The sequence below is a fragment of the Tachyglossus aculeatus genome, chromosome 13, assembly GCF_015852505.1.
Source record: "Tachyglossus aculeatus isolate mTacAcu1 chromosome 13, mTacAcu1.pri, whole genome shotgun sequence".
Lineage (NCBI taxonomy): Eukaryota > Metazoa > Chordata > Mammalia > Monotremata > Tachyglossidae > Tachyglossus > Tachyglossus aculeatus.
Window position 1 is genome coordinate 24,787,505 of NC_052078.1, and position 24,451 is coordinate 24,811,955.

Below are 24,451 nucleotides of genomic sequence, written 5' to 3' on the forward strand. Positions count from 1 at the left end.
AGCTCCGCCACTTGTCAGCTGTGTGACTTTGGGCAAGTCTCTTCCCCCTTCTAGACTGTGAGCCCGCTGTTGGGTAGTGACCGTCTCTATATGTTGCCAACTTGTACTTCCCAAGCGTTTAGTACAGTGCTCTGCGCACAGTAAGCGCTCAAAAAATACGATTGAATTGAATTGAATTCACTGCTCTGGGCCTCAGTTCCCTCATCTATAAAATGGGGATGAAGACTGTGAGCCCCACGTGGGGCAACCTGATCGCCTTGGAAACTCCCCAGAGCTTAGAACGGTGCTTTGCACGTAGTAAGCGCCTAATAAATGCCATTATTATGATTAAGTGGAGGAGCCGGGATTAGATCCCAAGAACCTTGACTCCCAAACCCACGATCCTGCCACTAAGCCACACTCCTAGCTTATCTACCTTCCTCCAGGTCCTACTTTTCCGAATCCCAGGATGATTTTTCGAAGACGCTGTTCAGCCCATGTTTCCCCATTCCCCACCAAACCCCAATAGATGCCCAGAAATTTTTTAAAGCACTTCAGCCGCTCCCTCCTCTTCATCCACTACACCCCAGCCTCTCCAGGTAACCCGCTCGCTCGGCCTCATTCTCATCTCTCCCCCTGCAGACTTCTTTCTCGCTGGTGCCCTGGAATTTCCTCTCCATTTCCATCCAACTGATCCTAGTTCTCCCCATCTTCAAAGCCCTTCTGAGATCACAACTCCTCCAGGAGGTTTCCCCCAAGAAATCCCCATCATTCAATCGTATTTATTGAGCGCTTACTGTGTGCAGAGCAGTGGATCTGCAAGTCTGCCCCAGTTGCCTCTTAAACATTTATTTATCGTAGTCTTTGTTAAGCACTTATTCTATTTCAAGCACAGCCTAAGTGCTGGTGTGATTCAAGTCGAACAGGTGGCCCCTGAGAAGCAGTGTGGCCTAATAATAATAATAATAATAATAATAATAATAATAATGATAATAATGGCATTTATTAAAAGCTTCCTATGTGCAAAGCACTGTTCTAAGAGCTGGGGAGGTTACAAGGTGATCAGGTTGTCCCACGGGGGGCTCACAGTCTTCATTCCCATTTTACAGATGAGGTAACTGAGGCCCAGAGAATAATAATAATAATGATGGCATTTATTAAGCACTTACTATGTGCACATCACTGTTCTAAGCACTGGGGAGCTTACAAGGTCATCAGGTTGTCCCACGGGGGGCTCACAGTCTTCATCCCCATTTTCCAGATGAGGGAACTGAGGCACAGAGAAGTGACATGACTTGCCCAAAGTCACACAGCTAAGTGGTTTGAACCCATGACCTCTGACTCCAAAGCCGGGGCTCTTTTCCACTGAGCCAGGCTGTACTTCCTAAGCGCTTAGTACAGTGCTCCACACACAGTAAGCGCTCAATAAATATGACTGAATGAATGAATGAATCACCTAGTTGCCATGGGGCATTGTTTGGTGATGGGAAGGATTGGCTCCAGTGCCTTTGGACTACCATCCCAAGATATCCCTCTCCCTACTCGCTGATGTTGGCTTTCCCTGGATCCAGGGAAGGATAGAGGCTTTCTCTTCCTGCAGAGCTGCGGGGGAACAGGTTGGGGCACAGAGCTAGGGAACACTGAGGAAAAGCCCCTCCTGCCCCTCTAACCTCTTCCTCCTGTGAGCCTAGATCAAGCATCCTGTTAGCCAGCCTGAATTTGGGCATTTGCTCGCAGGACCCTTTCCTATTATCAATAATAATAGGGTATTTGCTCCCAGGACCCTTTCCTGTACTTAGTAATAAGAATAACGGTACTTGTTAAGCACTTACTATGTGCCAGGCACCGTACTAAGCGTTGGGGAAGATACAAACAAATCAGATTGGGCAAAGTCCCCATCCCAAATGGGGCTCACAGTCTCAATCCCCATTTTACAGATGAGGTAACAGAGGCACATCCCTCTCAGGGTTGCGACTTGGGAGTTTCCAGTATTCTACCTGTCTCGACTACAGGAGGGAGAATGTAGCAGAGGCCTATCCATGCCAACCCTAGCTTGCCCAGTGGCTAGCAATTGTAGCCAATCTGCTACAAGCCAAAGTTCAACCCCGCTGGGCAGCCGCAGCATCGACGAGTTGAGGGCGGAGACTCGAGTTTCCTGCAGTGATAAACCACTTCCGTGCTTTTATCAATCAATCGTATTTACTGAGCGCTTACTGTGTGCAGAGCACTGTACTAAGTGTGCTTTTACCAAGAAAACTCCGCGGAGACGCTACTGGAACGATTGCCGACGGAGGGGGACGCTCCCTCTGGGTCGGAGACGACTCGGCAGCGTAAGACAAGAACTGAGGCGCAGAGAAGTGAAGGGACTTGCCCAAGGTCACACAGCCGACAAGTGGCAGAACCAGGGATGAGAGCCCACGATCTTCTCCGCCAGTTGGGCTCTGGGCCTCAGTTCCCTCATCTGGAAAATGGGGATTAAGACTGCGAGCCCCACATGGGACAATCTGATCGCCTTGTATCCCCCCCCAGTGCTTAGGACAGTGCTGGGCACATAGTTAGCGCTTAACAAATACCATCGCTATTATTCTGATTCCCAGGCCCATGCTGCTTCTTATTCTGCCCTGAATCAGGCAAAAGAATGAGTTCAGTAGAGGTTTTTCCCGGGTGCCTTTGATCGTGACTACCAAGTTTATTGCATTTTTCTATTCCAAGGGAATAGAAAACGCTCAGTAAGTGTTCAGAAAGGACCATTGATTGATTGTTGATTGACTGAGCCAGGACTCTGCTCTCTGTGACACCACCCACCATTTTCAACCAGTATAGACCCTCTTAGACACCTCCCGATGGCCCGTGGGACAATGCCAGAGGTTGGAAAGGTCCCAAATGCGTGCTTTGGGGGCTCCGGGGCAGCTCTGCCCTCGTCCACCAGTGGCTCAGAGTGAGGTTGTGTCCAGTCCCACCCTGGTGACGGAGCGGGCGGCCATTTCAGAAGCAAACACACCCCTGAAACAGCGGCCGGGGTTGACCGGGCGGCTCACTCACCCAGTACGCGGTAAGAGGCCTTGAATCCGAAGTCCACGGTCTGGGAATCGGTGTAGAAGCTGAGCAGCATCGGGCCGGAGAAGCTGATGGCCTGGGGAAGCTCGTGGCCGCAGAGGGTCGTGAAGGGGATGGATGTGACTCGGTGGCCTCGGATGACTTTCAGCCCATCACTGACGCAGCCCCCGCTCAGGGCGGATGGAGCTGTGGAGATGGGAATTAAAAGAAGCGGTCGGCGCCCCCGTGACAGAAGCCCAGCTTCCCTGACATCCGTCCATTCGGAAGGGTCCTTCTGCTTCACATATAATAATAATAATTATTGTGGTATTTGTTAAGCAGCTTCTATGCGCCAGGCACTGTTCTAAGCACTGGGGTAGATACAAGATAATCAGGTCGGACACAGTCCCTGTCCCACATAGGGCTCAGTGGAAAGAACCCGGGCTTTGGAGTCAGAGGTCATGGGTTCAAATCCCAGCTCTGCCAATTGTCAGCTGTGTGACTTTGGGCAAGTCACTTCACTTCTCTAGGCCTCAGTGACCTCATCTGGAAAATAGGGATTAAGATTGTGAGCCCCATGTGAGACAACCTGATCACCCTGTATCCTCCCCAGAGCTTAGAACAGTGCTTTGCACATAGTAAGCGCTTAACAAATACCAAAATCATTATTATTATCCATTCGGAAGGGTCCTTCTGCTTCACATATAATAATAATAATAATATTGTATTATATTACTATATAATACTATACTATACTATTATATACTATAATATTATATATTATGGTCTTTGTTAAGCAGCTTCTATGTGCCAGGCACTGTTCTAAGCACTGGGGTAGATACAAGATAATCGGATCGGACACAGTCCCTGTCCCACGTAGGGCTCACAGTCTTAACCCCCATTTTACAGATGAGGGAACTGAGGCACAGAGAAGTAAGAATAATAATGTTGGTATTTCTTAAGTGCTTACTGTGTTCCAAGCACTGTTCTAAGCACTGGGGAGGATACAAGGTGATCCGGTTGTCCCACGTGGGGCTCCCAGTCTTCATCCCCACTTTCCAGATGAGGGAACTGAGGCCCAGCAAAGTGAAGTGACTTGTCCAAAGTCACCCAGCTGACAGTTGGCGGAGCTGGGATTTGAACCCATGACCTCTGACTCCCAAGCCCGGGCTCTTTCCACTGAGCCACGAAGTGACCGGCCCACGGTCACACAGCAGACAAGCAGGGGAGCCGGGATTAGAACCCGTGACCTTCTAACTCCCAAGTCCGTGCTCTTATCCCCTAGACAACGTACCCCTGAAACACGTTGCTCCCCATCCCATCCCCAGCCCTACAGCACTTATGTACACTCTGCCACCTGTTTCCCCTCTCTGTAATTTAGCTTAATATCCATCTTCCCAGCTGAGCTCGTTGCCGCCAGGGTTGTGTCTCCAACTCTGCTGTACTGCACACTTCCAAGCAGTCAGTACACTCCTCTGCACCCAGTAATACAACCACCATCGATCTGCACACAGTGAGCGCTCAATAAATACGACCGAACGAATGCTCTCCCTAGTAACACAGGAGTATGGCCTCAAGGAAAGAGTTCATGATTCATGGGTTCTAATTCCAACTCTGCCACTTACCTGCTGGGCGACCTTGGACAAGTCACTTGAGTTCTCTGCGCCTCAGTTTCCTCATCTGTAAAATGGGGATTGCCCTCTCTCCTTCTCCTTTAGAATGTGAGCTTCGTGCGGGACAGGGATTGTCAGACCTGATTACCTTGAATGCACCCCAGCACTTAATAAATATCATAATTTTTTTATTATTACAGCATGGACCTTCCAAACATGAATTTATCTCTGCAGTCTTACATTTCCTCTTGACACTGGGACATCTCTTCTTGGATCTCCTGCTGAAACCTCAAACTCAGTATGTTCAAAACAGAATTTCTCACCCTCCCACCCAAAACCCGTCCTCCCTCTTTCATAGTAATAGTAACAGTAATAATGGCATTTATTAAGCGCTTACTATGCACAAAGCACTGTTTTAAGCACTGAGGAGGTTACAAGGTGATCAGGTTGTCCCACGGGGGGCTCACAGTCTTCATCCCCATTTTCCAGATGAGGTCACTGAGGCCCAGGGAAGTGAAGTGACTTGCCCAAAGTCACACAGCTGACAAGTGGCGGAGCCGGGATTTGAACCCATGATCTCTGACTCCAAAGCCCAGGCTATTTCCACTGAGCCACGCTGTGCTTGGTACACAGAAGCACTTAATAAATATCGCAATTTTTTATTGTTACAGCATAGACCATTCCACCATGAACTTATCTCTGCAGTCTTACATTTCCTCTTGACACTGGGACATCTCTTCTCGGATCTCCGGCTGAAACCTCAAACTCAGTATGTTCAAAACAGAACTTCTCACCCTCCCACCCAAAACCCATCCTCCCTCTTTCATAATAATGATAATAATGATAATAATGATAATAATAATAATAATAATAATAATAACAACAACAATGGCATTTACTAAACACTTACTATAATAATGATAGCTTTTGTTAAGCGCTTACTATGTGCAAAGCACTGTTCTAAGCACTGGGGAGGTTACAAGGTGATCACGTTGTCCCATGGGGGGGTTCACAGTCTTAATCTCCATTTTTCCAGATGAGGGAACTGAGGCCCAGAGAAGTGAAGTGACTTGTCCAAAGTCACACAGCTGACATGTGGCGGAGGCGGGATTGGAACCCATGATTTCTGACTCACAAGCCGGTGTTCTTTCCATTGTACATGACACCGATATTCTCTTAGAAGCTCCCATCTTGGCAGTTCCCATATCAGCGCTCTGACAGGAGTCTTGTATTTGTCTCTGCCTCGATATGTGACCTCCTCCCATCCCAGAAACACCACGGCTTCTGCCCCTCCTCTCCTCCCAACCATCCTGCTGCACCCAACCTAAAGTAGCAGAAGAGAGGTACCACACAGCGCTTAGAACAGTGCTTTGCACATAATAAGCGCTTAACAAATACCATCATTATTATGTATGGCTCTTTCCTTCATTCATTCGTATTTCTCAAATGCTTACTGTATGCGCAGCACTGTGCTTGGGAGACTACAACCATAAACAAATACATCCCCTGCCCATGAAGAGCTTACAGTCTAGAGGTGAGGAGACAGACGTTAATATAAATAAATTACGGATCCGTACATAAGTGTCGCAGGGCTTGTAATTGTCAAAGTGTGACTGGGCAAATCAGTTCACTTCTCTGGGCCTCAGTTACCTCATCTGGAAAATGGGGATTAAGACTGTGAGCCCTCCGAGGGACAACCTGATCACCTTGTAACCTCCCCCACGCTTAGAACAGTGTTTTGCACATAGTAAGCGCTTAATAAATGCCATTATTATTATTATTATTATTAGAGGTGAGGAGACAGACATTAATATAAATAAATTACGGATCCGTACAAAAGTGTCGCAGGGCTGGGGAGGGGAAGAACGAAGGGAGCAAGTCAAGGTGATGCAGAAAGGAGTGGGAGACGTGAAAAAGGGAGCTCAGTTAGGGGCGGCCCCCTTGGAGGAGAGGCGATGTGATGAGAAGCAGCGTGGCTCAGTGGAAAGAGCCCGGGCTTTGGAGTCAGAGGTCATGGGTTCAAATCCTGGCTCCACCAACTGTCAGCTGTGTGACTTTGGGCAAGTCACTTCACTTCTCTGGGCCTCAGTTACCTCATCTGGAAAATGTGAGCCCCCCGGGGGACAAGCTGATCACCTTGTAACCTCCCCAGCACTTAGAACAGTGCTTTGCACGTAGTAAGCGCTTAACAAATACCATCATTATTATAATTATTAAAGAGAGTAGCAAGGTGAGGTACGAGGGGGTAAGGCGATTGAGCGCTTTAAAGCTGACGGTGAAGAGTTTTTGTTTGATGCAGAGGTGGCGAGGTGACCACTGGAGGTTTCTGAAGTGTGGGGAGATATGCTCTGAACTTTTTTGGAAGAAAAATTATCTGGGCAGCTGAGTGGAGTGTAGACTGGAGTGGGGAGAGACAGGAAGCTCGGAAGTCAGCAAGGAAGCAGATGCAGTTATCCAGGCTGAATAGGATGAATGATTGTATTCATGTGTTAGCAGTTTGGATGGAGAGGAAAGGCCAGATTTTAGCGATGTGGTGAAGGTGGGACCGACAGGATTTAGTGACCATCATGGGACAGAATCATTCATTCATTCAACCGTATTTATTGAGCGCTTACTGTGTGCAGAGCACTGTACTAAGCGCTTGGGAAGTACAAGTCGGCAACATATAGGGACGGTCCCTACCCAACAACGGGCTCACAGTCTAGAAGGGGGAGACAGACAACAAAACAAAACATGTGGGTGGGTGTCAAGTCATCAGAATAAATAGAAGTAAAGCTAGATGCACATCATTAACAAAATAGATAGGATAGTAAATATGTGCAAGTAAAATAAATAATAGAGTAATAAATCTGTACAAACATATATACAGGTGCTGTGGGGAGGGGAAGGAGGTAGGGCAGATGAACCCTGGTCGAATCTGAGAACTACTTTAGTGACTGTCTCACACACTAACGGTAAACTTCTCAGGGGCAGAAAGTGTGCTTCCTTGGTCCAGAACTCAGTACAATAGCCTTCATACAGTAATAATAATAATAATAATGGCATTTATTAAGCGCTTACTATGTGCAAAGCGCTGTTCGAAGCTCTGGGGAGGTTACAAGGTGATCAGGTTGTCCCATGGGGGACTCAGAGTCTTAATCCCCATTTTCCAGATGAGGGAACTGAGGCCCAGAGAAGTGAAGTGACTTGCCCAAAGTCCCGCAGCTGACAATCAGCGGAGCTGGGATTTGAACCCCTGACCTCTGACTCCAAAGCCCGGGCTCTTTCCACTGAGACCCACTCGCTGCTTCTCTAGGCACACAATAAATATTATTGATTCAGCCAAAGGGTTGGAGGATCGGATTAATGAGGAAAAGGTGGCTCTCTCCGTCCAGAGGAGGGAGGCGGAGCATTGGCTTAGCCAACGGCTTAGGAATTCCGGAGACCGACTGAAAGTTCCTGTGAAATGGACTCTGATGGTCCCGAGGACTCCAGGAAAGTGGATCAAGGCTAGAGAGTGATCCAATGGGCACAACCACAACAAGTGAAGCATGGAGAGTTGATGGCGGGGTGGGAGGGGAGAGGGGATTCATTTATTCAATCCTACTTATTGAGCGCTTATTGGGTCAATTCTCAGAAATCTTAGTCATGTTGTTTATTGAGAGCCTCAGGAAGATTTTGGTGTATCAGAGGTCCACAGGTGCTGCCGGAGATCCGCTCCAATTTAGGAGTAAAAGCGATGATAAAATGCGAACTCACCTTCCAGCTGGAAAGTGATAAACTGTAGAAGCACTACTGCCTGAGACTCTGCTTCTATGACATAATCGCAACGTAGATTGTTGTCGTATTGTCCCGGGTAGTTGGGAGAAACAATGTAACCCGAAGGGTTGGTGAAATTTGCGCCACATCCTGCAGGAAAACAAGAAGAGACCAGCACGTGTACGGATGGAGCAGCGATCCCAGAACCGATCTACCTGAGCAGGAGAGAGGGATAGGCGTTTGGGCCGGTCCTCTCTCCTGTGCTCTTCCAGGCCCCGGGAATGGGCAAGCTCAGCAATTCCCCATCACTCCCCAACCTCAACTAGGCGCCCTGGAACCAAACTGTGCATTTTGCTATCCCTGGAAATTTGGCGATGGCGGCAGCAGCAGGATTCCCAGGGCTGGGGCTTGAAACACGGCCTTGTACTAACCAGAGAAGCTACTGGACTACCAATATGGAGCTGTCGGGCCCGGCGTGGGCCTGTTAGTGCTCGTCATGGACCTGACAGTATCCCAAAATGGTGGAGGGGAACGCTGATTTCTCCTCAGGAAAACTTTCCTCGCTCCAGACTAGGAGCCAGGTCCTGCAGGTAGAGGTTTCTGCAGGACCTGAGAAACCCAAAAATCACTTCTAGCGCAGACTCTGGGCAGCGGAATCCCACACCGGCAGGCCTGGGACAGGACGCAGCCTGGGGCGGGAACGTGGTGGTGAGGGGAAGGTCTTTTGGGCGCCTCAGGCAGAGAACAGAACAAAGGAAGCCCAGAATATTCTGCATCATGAATTAAGCAAGTATTTCCAGAGAGCAAAGATGAATTTACTTTTCACTTTACACATTTGCCGATCTGTGATTTAGCTGTCTCCGACTCCACATCTCCATGCCCCATCTCCTCCGCTCGACTACCTCACACTCGCCTCCGCCACTCACCAGTTCCCCTTTCCCAGTTATTCCCGCTCCACCCCTGGAACGCCTGCAGGCCCTTCCGGCTAAATGATTTTTTTTTTTGCTCCGGGTTCTGGCCTATACTTTGACTTTGGTTGCAGATCTTCAGTTTACGAGGCTTCGTTACCCCTGGCCTACGCACGGGGAGTCAGGGAATGGTAGTTCTCTGAGAAACCGGGAATCCTGAGTGAAGCTGCATCTTTACTCTCCATGGGGCCTCCTGAGAGAGCGGCTGCTTTGGGCCTAAACACCGAGGCCAGCCGCTAACGTACCGCCGGGGGCCAGCTTCGGATCAGTTCGGCTCCCGTTCCTTCTCCAGAAAGCAGCAAGGTCATGTCTGACCTTCATTCATTCGATCGTATTTACTGAGCGCTTATTGTGTGCAGGGCACCGTATTAAGCACTTGGGAACTACTGGCATCGCTCCACGCCGCGTGAGGGCCAGCAAAGACCCCCTCCTTCAAAGCAGCAGGATTCTAGTTCAAGCAGTCGTCTTGTACTTCCTAAACACTTAGTCCAGTGCCCTGCACCCGGTAAGTGCTCAATGAATCCGACTGGATGACCGAATGAGTACTCACTGCTGAGGAACGTCAGCGAGAAGCCACTCCCCGTGCCCTCCTGGGCCTGGAAGATGGCAGTGAACGCGTTCCGCGGTGTCACGATCGGGCCGGGGGCGGTGATGCCACAGGAGGTGACCAGCGGGCCGATTGTTCCAAGTTCGGGGGTTCCCGCCCATACCTAAAGAATCGGAGAACAGTGGTGCAGATTTGTATCCGTGCCCCGGGTCGGTTGGTCGGTCAGTCAACTATATTTCTTGAGCGCTTACTGTGTGCAGCGTACTAAGGGTTTGGGAGAGTCCCTGGCGGTGGTCGGCATGCAGGAGTGGGCGGGAAAAGGCAGGTGTGAGGGGGAGGGCACGCTTTGGTGGGTCCCCCTTCTAGACTGTGAGCCCACTGTTGGGTAGGGACTGTCTCTATATGTTGCCAACTTGAACTTCCCAAGCGCTTAGTACAGTGCTCTGCACACAATAAGTCCTCAATAAATATGACTGAATGAAGGTAGCGGCATGCATTGGAAGAAACGCAGCAAACATACAGCAGCGACATGCGCTGGGATATTTTTCCTCTCCTCCTCATCCCCCGGGCCCAACCTCCTTCCCCTCCCCACCACACCTGTATATATGTTTGTACAGATTTATTGCTCTATTTATTTCCTTGTACGTATTTCCTATTCTATTTAATTATTGATTCATTCATTCATTCATTCAATCGCATTTATTGAGCGCTTACTGTGTGCAAAGCACTGTACTAAGTGCTTGGGAAGTACAAGTTGGCAGCATATATAGCTATAATTCTTTTTATTCCGATGGTATTGACCCCTGGCTACTTGTTTTGTTTTTTTGTTTGTCTCCCCCCTTCTAGACTGTGAGCCCATTGTTGGGTAGGGACCATCTCTATATTTTATCAACTTATACTTCCCAAGCGCTTGGTACAGTGCTCTGCACACAGTAAGTGCTCAATAAATATGATTGAATGAATGAATGAATGAATGAATGTGGCTATAATTCTATTTATTTCGATGGTATTGACACCTGGCTACTTGTTTTGTTTTGCTGTCTGTCTCCCCCTTCTAGACTGTGAGCCCGTTGTTGGGTAGGGACCGTCCCTGTGTGTTGCCGACTTGGACTTCCCAAGCGCTTAGTACAGTGCTCTGCACACAGTAAGCACTCAATAAATATGACAATGACTGAATGGATGAATATGTGCAGTGGCAGCCACGCAGAGGAAGGTATGTAGTGGTGTGTAGTGTGGGTGTGCTTCTGAGGAAGCAGCGTGGCTTGGTGGAAAGAGCCCGGGCTTTGGAGTCAGAGGTCATGGGTTCGAATCCCGGCTCTGCCACGTGTCTGCTGTGTGACCTTGGGCAAGTCACTTAACTTCTCTGAGCCTCAGTTCCCTCATCTGAAAAATGGGGATTAGGACTGTGAGCCCCACGTGGGACAACTTGATCACCTTGCATCCCCCCCAGTGCTTAGAACAGTGCTTTGCACATAGTAAGCGCTTAACAAATGCCATCATTATTATTATTATTATTATTAGTGACTGGGAAGCAGTAATGGCACGCATTCATTCAGTCATTCAATCGCATTTATTGAGTGCTTACTGTGTACTAAGCCCTTGGGAAGTACAAGTCGGCAACATATAGAGACGGTCCCTACCCAACAACGGGCTCACCGTCTAGAAGGGGGAGACGGACAAAAAAGCCAAACGTGTGGACAGGTGTCAAGTAGTCAGAACAAATAGAATTAAAGCTAAATGCACATCTTTACCAAAATAAATAGAACAGTAAATACGTACAAGTGAAATAAATAGAGTAGTAAATCCGTACAAACATCTATACAGGTGCTGTGGGGAGGGGAAGGAGGTAGGGCGGCGGGGATGGGGAGGCCGAGAGGAAAAAGGGGGCTCAGTCTTTGATGGGTATGCAGTGACAGAAACACAGTGGCCTTCGTTTCCAGGAATAATGTGGCTTCACTGGCCACTTCAAGCAGCCCAGTGCCTCTCTGCCTTCCTACCTTCCAACCCCAACTTTGAAAACCTCTCTTTTTCTGCCTCTCATTCTATAGGGGAAGTTTTTTTTCTACTTATCAAGACCCCACCCACACCCTTGGCCACCTCCAATGTTCATTTCCAAGCATGGTTGCCCAAAACACTTCCCTTCGGGCCTGGGTGAGTCACTATCTGACCAGGATTTGAAAGGCAAAGAAAAAAAAAAAGACAACATATGCCATCTTAGCACTATCAGTTTCTCCATCCTGTCCCGGTAAACTCAAGGCTGTTTCCACTGAACATTTCTTCCACTGAACTTATCTCTTATTCACAATGCCCTGAGCCCAGCTATTCCATGAAAACGGTGGTCTGTGGCCCTAAAATGGCTCATGGCTTTGGCTTCCAGCTAAATGGATCACCATTCAGTTATCTGTCAGAGCCACAAATCTTGCTACCCAAGAGACAAAATTTACATCCTTGATCTACTAACCCCATCCCTTTAAAGGCACATAATAATAATAACAATAATGATGGCATTTGTTAAGCACTTACTACGTGCAAAGCACTGTTCTAAGCGCTGGAGAGGTTACAAGGTGATCAGGTTGTCCCTTGGGGGGCTCACGGTCTTCATCCCCATTTTCCAGATGAGGGAACTGGGGCCCAGAGAAGTGAAGTGACTTGCCCAAAGTCACCCAGCTGACAATTCTCAGCACACAGTAAGCGCTCAATAAATATGACTGAATAAATGAATGAATTGGGGGAATCAGGATTCGAACCCAAGACCTCTGACCCCAAAGCCCGGGCTCTTTCCACTGAGCCACGCTAAGGAAGGCTCGTGGCCTAGTGGCCAGGCCACCAGAATGGCAGTCTTGTGAGAAGTCTTGTGAGAAGCAGCATGGCCTAATAGAAAGATCATGGTCTTGGGAGTTGGAGGGCCTGGGTTCTAATCGTGACTCTGCCACTCGTCTTTTGTGTGACCTTGAACAAGTCACTTCTTTCAACTGTCTGAGGCACAGACAATTCTCTGTTCCTCAGTCCCCTCCCCTGCAAAAATGGAGATTGAATACCTGCTCTCCCTCCTACTTAAGACTGCGAGCCCCTGGGGGAACCTCACTGTCTTGTTTCTACCCCAGTGCTTAGTACAGTGCTTGGCACATAATAATAATAATAATAATAATAACAATAATAATAATAATGGTATTTATTAAGTGCTTACTATGTGCAAAGCTCTGTTCTAAGCGCTGATGATGGCATTTGTTAAGTGCTTACTATGTGCAAAGCACTGTTCTAAGTGGTGGGGAGGTTACGAGGTGATCAGGTTGTCCCACAGGAGGCTCACAGTCTTCATTCCCATTGAACAGATGAGGTCACTGAGGCACAGAGAAGTTAAGTGACTCACCCAAAGTCACACAGCTGACAATTGGCAGAGCCAGGATTCGAACCCATGACCTCTGACTCCAAAGCCCAGGCTCTTTCCACTGAGCACTAAACAAACACCACAATTATGATGATGATGATGATGATGATGATGATGATGATGATGATGAGAAGGAACGTAGTCTAGTGAGAAGCAGCGTGGGTCCATGGAAGGAGCCCGGGCTTTGGAGTCGGAGGTCATGGGTTCAAATCCCGGCTCTGCCAACTGTCAGCTGTGTGACTTTGGGCAAGTCACTTCACTTCTCTGGGCCTTGGTGACCTCATCTGGAAAATGGGGATGAAGACTGCGAGCCCCCCGAGGGCCAACCTGATCACTGTGTAATCTCCCCAGTGCTTAGAATGGTGCTTTGCACAGAGTAAGTGCTTAATAAATGCCATTATTATTATTATTACTATTATTATTATTTGGAGTCGGAGGTCATGGGTTCAAATCCCAGCTCCGCCAACTGTCAGCTGTGTGACTTTGGGCAAGTCACTTCACTTCTCTGGGCCTCGGTGACCTCATCTGGAAAAGGGATGAAGACTGCGAGCCCCCCGAGGGACAACCTGATCACCGTGTAACCATCCCAGTGCTTAGAACGGTGCTTTACACAGAGTAGGTGCTTAATAAATGCTATTATTATTATTATTATTATTATTATTATTATTATTATTATTATTATTATTTGGAGTCAGAGGTCATGGGTTCAAATTCTGGCTCCGCCAACTGTCAGCTGTGTGACTTTGGGCAAGACACTTCACTTCTCTGGGCCTCGGTGACCTAGTCTGTAAAATGGGGATGAAAACTGCGAGCCCCCTGAGGGACAACCTGATCACCGTGTAACCTCCCCAGCGCTTAGAACGGTGCTTTGCACAGAGTAAGTGCTTAATAAATGCTATTATTATTATTATTATTATCATTATTATTTGGAGTCGGAGGCCATGGGTTCAAATCCCAGCTCCGCCAACTGTCAGCTGTGTGACTTTGGGAAAGTCACTTCACTTCTCTGGGCCTTGGTGACCTCATCTGGAAATAATAAATGCCATTATTATTATTATTATTATTATTATTATTATTATTAAAGAGCAACCTGATTAGCTTGTATCTACTCCAGTGCTTGCCACCTAGTAGGCGCTTAATACTATTAAAAAATAGTACCATTTAAATAGTTTAATAGTTTAAATAGTTAGTTTTAATAGTACTATTAAAAAAAGGTCCAGAGACCCAGGTTCTAATCCTGGCTCCTCCTCTTGTCTGCTGCATGATTTTGGACAAGCCGCTTAGCATCTCTGGGCCTCAGTTTGGACCATCTCTACATCTCCCCAGCCAAGGACACACCTATAAGCAATCAATCGATCAATCGATCAATCAATCAAGCCCACGCCATGGGCCCCAGGTTGCCACTGACCTTCAGATGGCTCTCCTCACACCGCCCATCGGGGCTGGGGATCTGGAAATCTCGGTGGAAGCTGAGTTCGAGGTGTTGGCTCTCGTGAGTAATGACCGTCCACGTGCAGCGGCTGTTCTCTGGGAAGGGCTGAGGCCACCGCGGCGAGCGGAGGATCCCGCTGGCGGAGTGAATGATGCCACCGCAACCTGGGAGGGAAGCGGAGAAGAGCGACAGCTTGGATTCACGTCCATCAGCCGCTAGTGAGCAGTGCGACTCAGTGGAAAGAGCCCGGGCTTTGGAGCTGGAGGTCAGGGGTTCAAATCGCGGCTCCGCCAATCGTCCGCTGTGGGACTGGAGGCAAGTCACTTCGCTTCTCTCACTTCCCTCACTTGGAAAATAGGGATTAAGCTGTGAGCCCCCCGTGGGACAACCAGTGCTTAGAACAGTGCTTCGCACATAGTAAGCGCTTAATAAATGCCATCATTATTATTATTTACCGTCTGACCCCTCGAGAAACCTCGTTCGCAACGGGAACAAGGAGAGGCAGCATGTCCTAGTGGAGAGGGCAGAGGACCTAGGTTCTAATCCTGGTCCTGCCACTTGTCTGCAACATGACATTGGGCAAGCCACTCAACTTTTCTACGCCTCATTTATCTCATCTGTAAAAAAATGGGGATTAAGACTGTGAGCCCCACTTGGGACAAACGTGATAAACTCGTATCTCCCCCAGTGCTTAGAACAGTGCTTGGTGTATAGTAAGCGCTTAACAAATACCACCATTATTAAAATTATCTGTAAAATGGGGATCAAGACTGTGAAGCAGCATGGTTTAGTGGAAAGAGCAAGGGCTTTGGAGTCAGAGGTCAGGGGTTCAAATCCCAGCTCTGCCACGTGTCAGCTGTGTGACTTTGGGCAAGTCACTTCTCTGTGCTTCAGTTACCTCATCTGTAAAAAATGGGGATTAAGACTGTGAGCCCCACTTGGGACAACCTGAGAAATTTGTATCTCCCCCAGTGCTTAGAATAGTGCTTTGGCACATAGTAAGCGCAAACAGATAATAATAATAATGATGGCATTTATAAAGCGCTTACTTTTCTGTTCTTACTTTACTGTTCTATGTGCTGGGGAGGTTACAAGGTGATCAGGTTGTCCCACGGGGGGCTCACAGTCTTAATCCCCATTTTACAGATTAGATAATCAATCAATCAATCAATCATATTTATTGAGCGCTTACTGTGTGCAGAGCACTGTACTAAGTGCTTGGGAAGTACAAGTTGGCAACATATAGATACGGTCCCTACCCAACAGTGGGCTCACGGTCTAGAAGATACCATCAGATGGTATCAGAAGATACCATCAGAAGATACCAGTCTAGATACCATCATTATTATTATTATTATCTGTAAAATGGGGATCAAGATCGTGACATGGACTGTGTCCAACCTGTTTATCTGGTAACTACCCCAGATCTTAGTACAGTGCCTGGAAAATAGAAAAGCAATTAAGAAAAACCGTTAAGAAAACAAAACAAAAACAATCCAGCGTGCAGAAGGAAGAGCCAGGCTGGAGTCCCCTGGGTCTGGGACAAAGATCTAGGGAGGTGGGATGGGGCAGGGGTTTCTTCTCACTGGGGTGTGGCCGGACTGCGGCTGATCTCCAAGCAGTCATCGATGCCAGTCGGGTCCGTCTCCGCGGACCTGGTGGGAGGGAGCCCCTTTGACCGCGCGGGGTTTATGGAAGCATCACCAGAACCCAGGAGAACCGGCGATCTCTCAACCCGCCTGGTAGAGTTTGCCCTTAGTAGTCGTGCTGTCCTTTGGACTTAGCGGGTCCCCTTGCGGATGATCCCATTTCTCCATCCTCCCCCAACCTCCTGCTCCAACTACAAATCAATCCAACCCACCTGCAACCTCGGAAGCCAGGTGAACGGAGGAGGATTCCTCAGCGTTCAAAGCGGGTAGCCAGGAGGCAACCTGAACCGGATGTTGGAGACGGCAGATCTCCAATAATAATAATAATGACGATGGCATTTATTAAGCCCTTAGTATGTGCAAAGCACTGTTCTAAACACTGAATGATGATGGTATTTGTTAAGCTCTTACTATGTGCAAAGCACTGTTCTCAGCGCTGGGGAGGTTATAAGGTGATCAGGTCGCCCCATGGGGGGCTCACGGTTTTAATCCCCATTTTATAGATGAGGTCACTGAAGCACACAGAAGTTAAGTGACTTTGTTCCACTTCTTTGTCCCAAGCCCCACCCCGTATGGCAAAATTTCCAGGTCGCTGCTGCCTCATTTCCTCTTCCGGGTAAAGGGGGGCTTTCAAACAGAATGCTGAGGCATTCTCGTAAGGTCCAATACCCTGAAGAACAGGTCTACTGAGGCAGGACCATGAGAAGAGGATGATTTTCCACTCACCTGAAGTCTGAGTGGTCCACGTGGCCCGGAAACCGCCTCTCTGCACAGAGTGGTCCGAGTTGAAGAGCACCGTCAGTTGGTTGGCCCCGGATTGGATGGGCCCAGGAACAGTGGCTCCACAGAAATGTCTGACTACGGGTGACCCAGGGGAGCCCCCATTGATGACGGTGACAGAATCGAAGGAGCACGTGCGGTGGCTTTCGACATCAAAAGAGGTAAATGTCAGCTGGAAAGAAAGCAAGCACAAATGAGGCCACCTCTTTCCAGCTTCTCCACCTCTAAACAGCCTTCTGGCCCTTCCCTCCCTTGCCTCCTCTGCGTGCCGGTCTTTCCCTTGTCTCTGTTCCTCCCCTCCCCTTCTCTTGAGAAGCAACTTGGCTCAGTGGAAGGAGCCCGGGCTTTGGAGTCAGAGGTCATGGGTTCAAATCCCAACCGCCAATTGTCAGCTGTGTGACTTTGGGCAAGTCACTTCACTTCTCTGGGCCTCAGTTCCCTCATCTGTATAATGGGGATTAAAACTGTGAGCCCCACGTGGGACAAACTGATCACCTTGTAACCTCCCCAGTGCTTAGAACAGTGCTTTGCACATAGTAAGCGCTTAACAAATGCCATCATTATTATTGTTATTATTTTTCTGCAAGCACTCGCTTCACATCACCTTACCTCAGCAGATGGGCCTTTCCGTAGGGGAGGGAAATGAAGTGATGGTGTCCAAGAGAGGCAGGTTGGAAAGAATTTCACCCCCAACCCACCCATCCATCTCCCCCGTGGCCCCCTCAGAGACCAGGAAAGCTCAAGGTTCCCAGCTGAGCCTCCGGTTCCCCGGCTGCGTCTGTTTAATCATGATTTCTGCCTCTGAGAAGAAGGATTTGGGGTCATCAACAGACCACAAGTTTTCCAGATCAAATGGTAGGGCTTCTGCGGAGGGTAAAACCCGGAGTACCAAACATTGTAATCTTGAGCCTGCCTGGGCTTCCCTCCCTGCCCAGTGTCTTAAGAACTCAAGGCTCTTTCAAGAGCCTTGAAAGAAAGAGCCTTTTGAAAGAGCTCAAGGGGGGTGAAGGGAGGCGGCGGGAGGGGGAAAGCGAGGCGGGGGTGTCTCACGGTGATGGTGTGGCCCGGGGGTGCGTTCAGCAGCCAGGAACAGTGGTTCACGTTGCCATACGGAGCCGGGAAGTTGGGGCTCGCAATTACTCCGCCTTCTCCGTTCTGCACACCTCCACAGTCTGAAAAGATAGTTTGAGTCTTCCAAATAGAGCACTTGAAAGCACTGAGCTGTGTGCTAAAACGGTAGCTAGAGCATTTCCAGGCCCTCCGATCAGGCCAAGGGGAGTGAAAAGGTCCCCTTGGAGGGATGCTGGCCTGGCTATCCTCCATCTACACCCACCCCCTTAGGAAACTCATCCGCCCCCATGGCTTCAACTGTCAAATCCCCAAATCCACATCTCCAACCCTGATCTCTTTCCAGTCTCTCATCTTTTTCATTCAATCGTATTTATTGAGCGCTTACTGTGTGCAGAGCACTGTACTAAGCCCTGGGGAAGTACAAGTTGGCAACATATAGAGACGGTCCCTACCCAACAACGGTCTCATCTTCTCCTGCCTTCAAGACACATCTACTTGGATGTCTTCCCATCACCTCAAACTTAACATATCCAAAACCGAGCTCCTTATCATCCCACCCAAACCCAGTCCCCCCCTTGATTTTTCCCATCACTGTAGATGGCCCCCACCATCCTTCCCATCTCACAAGCCTGTAACCTCGGCGTTATCCTTGACTCCCCTCTGTCATTCAACCCACATATTCAATCCATCATTAAATCCCCCTCCTACCTCCCCTCCCCTCTTCCTTCTCCAGCCCAGCCCGCACCCTCCGCTCCTCTGCCGCTCACCTCCTCAATGGGCCTCGTTCTCGCCCGTCCCACCGTCGACCCCCGGCCCACGTCCTGCCCCTGGCCCGGAATGTCCTCCCTCCGCACATTTGCCAAGCTAGCTCGCTTCCTCCCTTCAAAGCCCTACTGAGAGCTCACCTCCTCCAAGAGGTCTTCCCAAACTGATCTCCCTTTTTTCTCTCCTCCTCCCCATCCCCCTACCCTACCTCCTTCCCCTCCCAACAGCATCCGTATACATGTTTGTACAGATTTATTACTCTATTTATTTTACTTGTACATATTTACTATTCTACTTATTTAGTTAATGATGTGCATTTAGCTGTAATTCTATTTGTTCTGACGACTTGACACCTGTCCACATGTTTTGTTTTGTTGTTTGTCTCCTCCTTCTAGACTGTGAGCCTGTTGTTGGGTAAGGACTGTCTCTATATGTCACCAACTTGTACTTCCCAAGCGCTTAGTACAGTGCTCTGCACACGGTAAGTGCTCAATAAGCACAAATGAATGAATGAATGAATTAAATCCTGTAGGTCCCAACTTCACGACATCACTGAAATCTGTCCTTTCCTTTCCATTCAGCCTGCTACCATGTGAATAAAATTGCTTATCCTATCCCACCTGATCAGCCTCCTCTCTGACCTCCCAGCTTCCTGACTTGCCCCACTACAGTCCATACTTCACTCTGCTGCCCAGGTCATTTTTCTACAAAACCACTAAGGCCACGTCTCCCCGCTCCTCAAGAAACTCCTGCGGTTGCCCACCCACCTCCGCATCAAACAAAACCTCTTCACCATTGGCTTTTAAGCATTCAACCACCTTGTCCCCACCTACTTTCCTTCCCTTCTCTCCTTCTACAACCCAGCCCGCATACTTCTCTCCTCTAGTACTCATCTTCTCACTGTCCCGCCATCTCCCATCTTGCTGCCAACCCCTGGCTCGTGTCCTGCCTCTGGCCTATATTGCCCTCCCTCCTCAAATTCAACAGACAATTACTTCCCCCACCCCTTCAAAGCCTTACTGAAAGCATGTATTCTCCAAAGGCCTTCCCACTTTTCCCACTGGGAAAAGCCCACTTTTCCTCATCTCCCGCTCCCTTGTGCATCCCCTTGACTTGCTTCCTTTGCTCCTCCCACTCCAAGCCCTACAGCACTTATGTACATATCAGTAATTTTATTTATTTGCATTGATGTCTGTCACCCCGCCTCTGGACCGTAAGTTAATAATAATACTAATGGCATTTGTTAAGTGCTTACTATGTGCAAAGCACTGTTCTAAACGTTGGGGGGGATACAAGGTGATCAGGTTGTCCCACGTGGGGCCCACAGTCTTGATCCCTATTTTACAGATGAGGTAACTGAGGCTCAGAGAAGTTAAGTGACTTGCCCAAGGTCACAGAGCAGATATGTGGTGGGGCTGGGATTCGAACCCATGACCTCTGACTCCAAAGCCCATGCTCTTTCCACTGAGCCATGCTGCTTCTGTCCCCAGCTGTGAACAGGGAATGCGACCGTCTATTGTTGTATTGTAATAATAATGATGGTATTTATTAAGCACTTACTGTGTGCAAAGCACTGTTCTAAGTGCTGGGGAGGTTTCAAGGTGATCAGGCTGTCCCATGGGGGCTCACAGTGTTAATCCCCATTTTACAGATGAGGTAACTGAGGCGCAGAGAAGTGAAGTGACTTGCCCAAAGTCACACAACTGACAATTGGCTGAGCTGGGGTTTGAACCCATGACCTCTGACTCCAAAGCCCGGCCTCTTTCCACTGAGCCACACTGCTTCCCTAACTCTCCCAAGCGTTTAGTACAGCACTCTGCACACAGTAAGCTTTCAATAAATATGATTAAATGAATGAACAATTGCGAGGGCCTCTCGCAGCACGGTAGGGACATCTGCCTCCCTTCTGTTCCTTGGAAGGGGAGATCCATTCCGGCCCACTGCTCGTCTGAACCTGGGAATTCTGGAAATCTCCTTGCCAGTCAGCCAGGGAGAAGGCTTTGGGGTCCCGGCCCCCCAGGCAGCCTCACCTGTGAAGGAGTAATGGGCATGGAATCCCGTGTCGCTCCCACGCTCGTTAGTCACCAGGTGCATCCAGATCTGCGGGCTAGCCACGACAAAAGGCAGCAAAGGGACTGAGTGCCCGCACAGCTTCCAAATCAGCGGCCCCTCGGCATCACCTGGGCAAAACCACCACATTGGGGACCGCCGGTAAGCGGCCGGGATAGAAACCGGAGTTGATCTCAAGAAAGCCACCAGCCAGGCCTTCGTCTCCGCCCCCGCAAGTCGAAACCCATCTGGGAGTCAGTAGGGGCCTGCACAAACCCAACGAGCCGAGAGTCTTGGGGGGTGGAAACCGACGCTTACGGTGGGGAACCTCCAGGTACGGCCCGTACCAAAGCCGTCGCCATAGGACCTTAGACGATCCCTGAGCGAGACGCGGTGAACTGGCAGGAATGAAACCACTGTACCAGGGTAAAGGCCATCAGTCGGGGGACTGTCCTTTCTCCCAAACTCATTCAAATTCACTTTGATGTGTATTACTGAACGGGCTAATCCATCTGCCGCACTTTAATGGCCAAAACTTTATCTCTGACCGGTGGACCAGTGGCCATCCTGATCTGTTTTTCCACTGAGAAGACACAGATGGTTCTGCCTAAGCCTTTTCTTTCCACTGTTCTCTGAGCCCCGGGATCCTTTTGGTGCTGGGACCCTCCTACGGACAGGGAAATGACAGCAGGAAGGGAAACAAGTGACCAGACTTACCCACTCTGAACTCCAGCAAATCATGGTGGCAATCCTGGTGGGGCTCCAGGTGGAAGTCATCCAGGGAGATGTAAATGGATGAGTTGTCCCGGTTGGGATTGCTGAGGATCCACTCGCAGTTCAGGTTGTTCGAATAGTTGCTGATTCCATCATAACCAGGAGACGTGATGTTCCCACCAAGAGAGTCGGAAAGATGCCCGCCACACACTGGGGAACGAGAATCAACCCGGCAGTCAAAATACACTCAGTTCCTTCATACTCGTACACACTTGGGAAAGTTCTCTCCCACTGTCGACCGTAAGCTCCGGGTAAGCGAGGATTGTATCTAACAGTTCTATTGTTTTGTACTTTCCCAAGCACTTAGGATAGGGCTCTGCACACAGTAACTGTGCAATACATTGTTGGAATGATCTTTCCAACATTTACCTATCTGGATAGGATGCAAGATGGTCAGAAGAAATAGTTTTGCACATGTGACTGATGTCATCAAAGCACGAGAACTAAAATGTGAGTTTTCCTGACCGCAGGGTTCGTCCAGAATGTAACCCCGGTGCTACAAGAGAATCGAGTGCATCATCAACGGCCCTGCATTTAATAACAAATAGTAACCGAGGCCAAATTCAACCAGTAAATCATTTCATTCGATGCCTGACCCCCATGTTCCCAGACGTTCAGGGGAGACAGTGGTCTGGCTTTGGGAAGAAAGAATTACGAGCCCTGTTCTCATCGAGCTACACCTTGAAATCTTTCCGCTTTCAAAGTCCTTCTGGCATCCTCGAAAGGTCAGCCAGAGAGAGGCTGGAGGACATTCAGGAGCAATCAGGTTTTCCACTGCTACCGTCAGGACAGCAGGATGGATTTTCCCATCTCCAAGTATAGAGGACAACAGTCCGGCTGAATATATTCCTCTGGCCAGTACCCACCACAGAAAACTGACTTCAGTAGATGGGCTCCCTGAGAAGATAAGTTGCCGACTTGGACTTCCGAAGCGCTTAGTACAGTGCTCGGCACACAGTGAGCGCTCAATAAATGCGATTGAATGAATGAATGAAAGATAACAGTTATGATTTGGGGTGCTTGTAGAGTCAAATTATTAGTATTATTATTAAATTTAATATGATTAAATTACTCTTTAGTAATAATAATGATTGTGGTATTTGTTAAGCGCTTACCATGGGCCAGCCACTGTACTAAGCACTGGGGTAGATTCAAGGTAATTAGGTTGGACTCAGTCCCAGTTCCACACTGGGCTCACAGTCTTGATTCCCATTTTACAGATGAGGTAACTGAGGCACCTAGAAGGTAAGTGACTTGCCCAAAGTCACACAGCAGTACAGTGGCAGAGCCAGGATTAGAAGCCAGCTCCTTCTGACTCCCAAACCCGTTCCCTATCCACCAGAACAAGCTGCTTCTCATTTTTTTTAATGGCATTTGTTAAGCGCTTACTGTGTGCAAAGCACTGTTCTAAGCGCTGGGGAGGTTACAGGGTGATCAGGTTGGGCCACAGGGGGCTCACAGTCTTCATCCCCATTTTACAGATGAGGTACCCAAGGCCCAGAGAAGTGAAGTGACAACAATAATAATAATAATAATGACATTTATTAAGTGCTTACTATGTGCAAAGCACTGTTCTAAGCACTGGGGAGGTTACAAGGTGATCAGGTTGTCCCATGGGGGGCTCATAGTCTTAATCCCCATTTAACAGATGAGGTAACTGAGGCCCAGAGAAGTGAAGTGACTTGCCCAAAGTCACACAGCTGACAATTGGCGGAGCCGGGATTTGAACCTGTGACCTCTGACTCCAAAACTCTTTCCACTGAGCCACGCTGCTTCTCACTTGCAATCCCGGGACTCAGAAGAGGGGATCTCACCTGCATCCTCGGTGGACGTGTACGTCGCTCCAAAGCCTCTGCTCAGCCCAGACCCGTCAGTGAAGTAAAGCACCTTCATCGTATTCCCCGAAGAGGCAACGGGGGCCCCCTGGTCGTCCTGACTGCACAATCTCTGCAGCTGCGGTGAGTTGCGCCTCAGGCCGTTGAAGATCTGTGGGGGAACAACCCCATCTGAGACGCCAGATCTATTTCTACCGGAATGGCCGACCCCAGTGTGTGTGTGTCAAACTGACGGTCCGCCTGGTCGGAGCTCCTTCCGAGGGCCACGAGAACTACCGGTAGCTACTTTCTACGAACGCGACCCTGCTGGACTCTTGAGGAGCCTTTAGCTTAGCTCTGCCCCTAGTTCCCAGGCCCTCTGCAGACTCCTGAAGACGCTCCTCGGCCCGCTAGCAGAGTTTAGAAGCCCCGTGACCTGACCCAGCGACCACAGAACAGATACACTGAAAATTTCCAAGCAGCCGGCTGACATTTCCCCCCCGAGGATCTGTAGGTAGGCTCCCCTGCCCCTCGAACATTCATTCATTCATTCATTCATTCATATTTATTGAGCGCTTACTGTGTGCAGAGCACTGTACTAAGCGCTTGGGAAGTACATGTTGGCAACACATAGAGACGGTCCCTACCCAACAGTGGGCTCACAGTCTAGAAGGGGGAGACAGAGAACAAAACAAAACATATTAACAAAACAAAATAAATAGAATGAATATGTACAAATAAAATAAATAAATAAATAGAGTAATAAACACATACAAACATATATACATATATACAGGTGTTTTGGGGAGGGGAAGGAGATAACGTGGGGGGGATGTCTTTTTCCCCAG

At 48.9% G+C, this 24,451-nt stretch overlaps 1 protein-coding gene across 1 annotated transcript in view; it reads right to left on the minus strand.

Annotated features, from left to right (window-relative positions):
* The window catches only part of CUBN (cubilin), a 288,242-nt gene that overhangs the window by 39,042 nt on the left and 224,749 nt on the right, over positions 1 to 24,451 (minus strand). Inside the window, 9 exon segments of the mRNA XM_038755639.1 lie at positions 3,022 to 3,222; positions 8,367 to 8,516; positions 9,885 to 10,044; positions 14,678 to 14,865; positions 17,077 to 17,302; positions 18,181 to 18,302; positions 20,997 to 21,146; positions 21,733 to 21,939; positions 23,604 to 23,775. Coding sequence (XP_038611567.1) covers positions 3,022 to 3,222; positions 8,367 to 8,516; positions 9,885 to 10,044; positions 14,678 to 14,865; positions 17,077 to 17,302; positions 18,181 to 18,302; positions 20,997 to 21,146; positions 21,733 to 21,939; positions 23,604 to 23,775 — 1,576 coding nt within the window.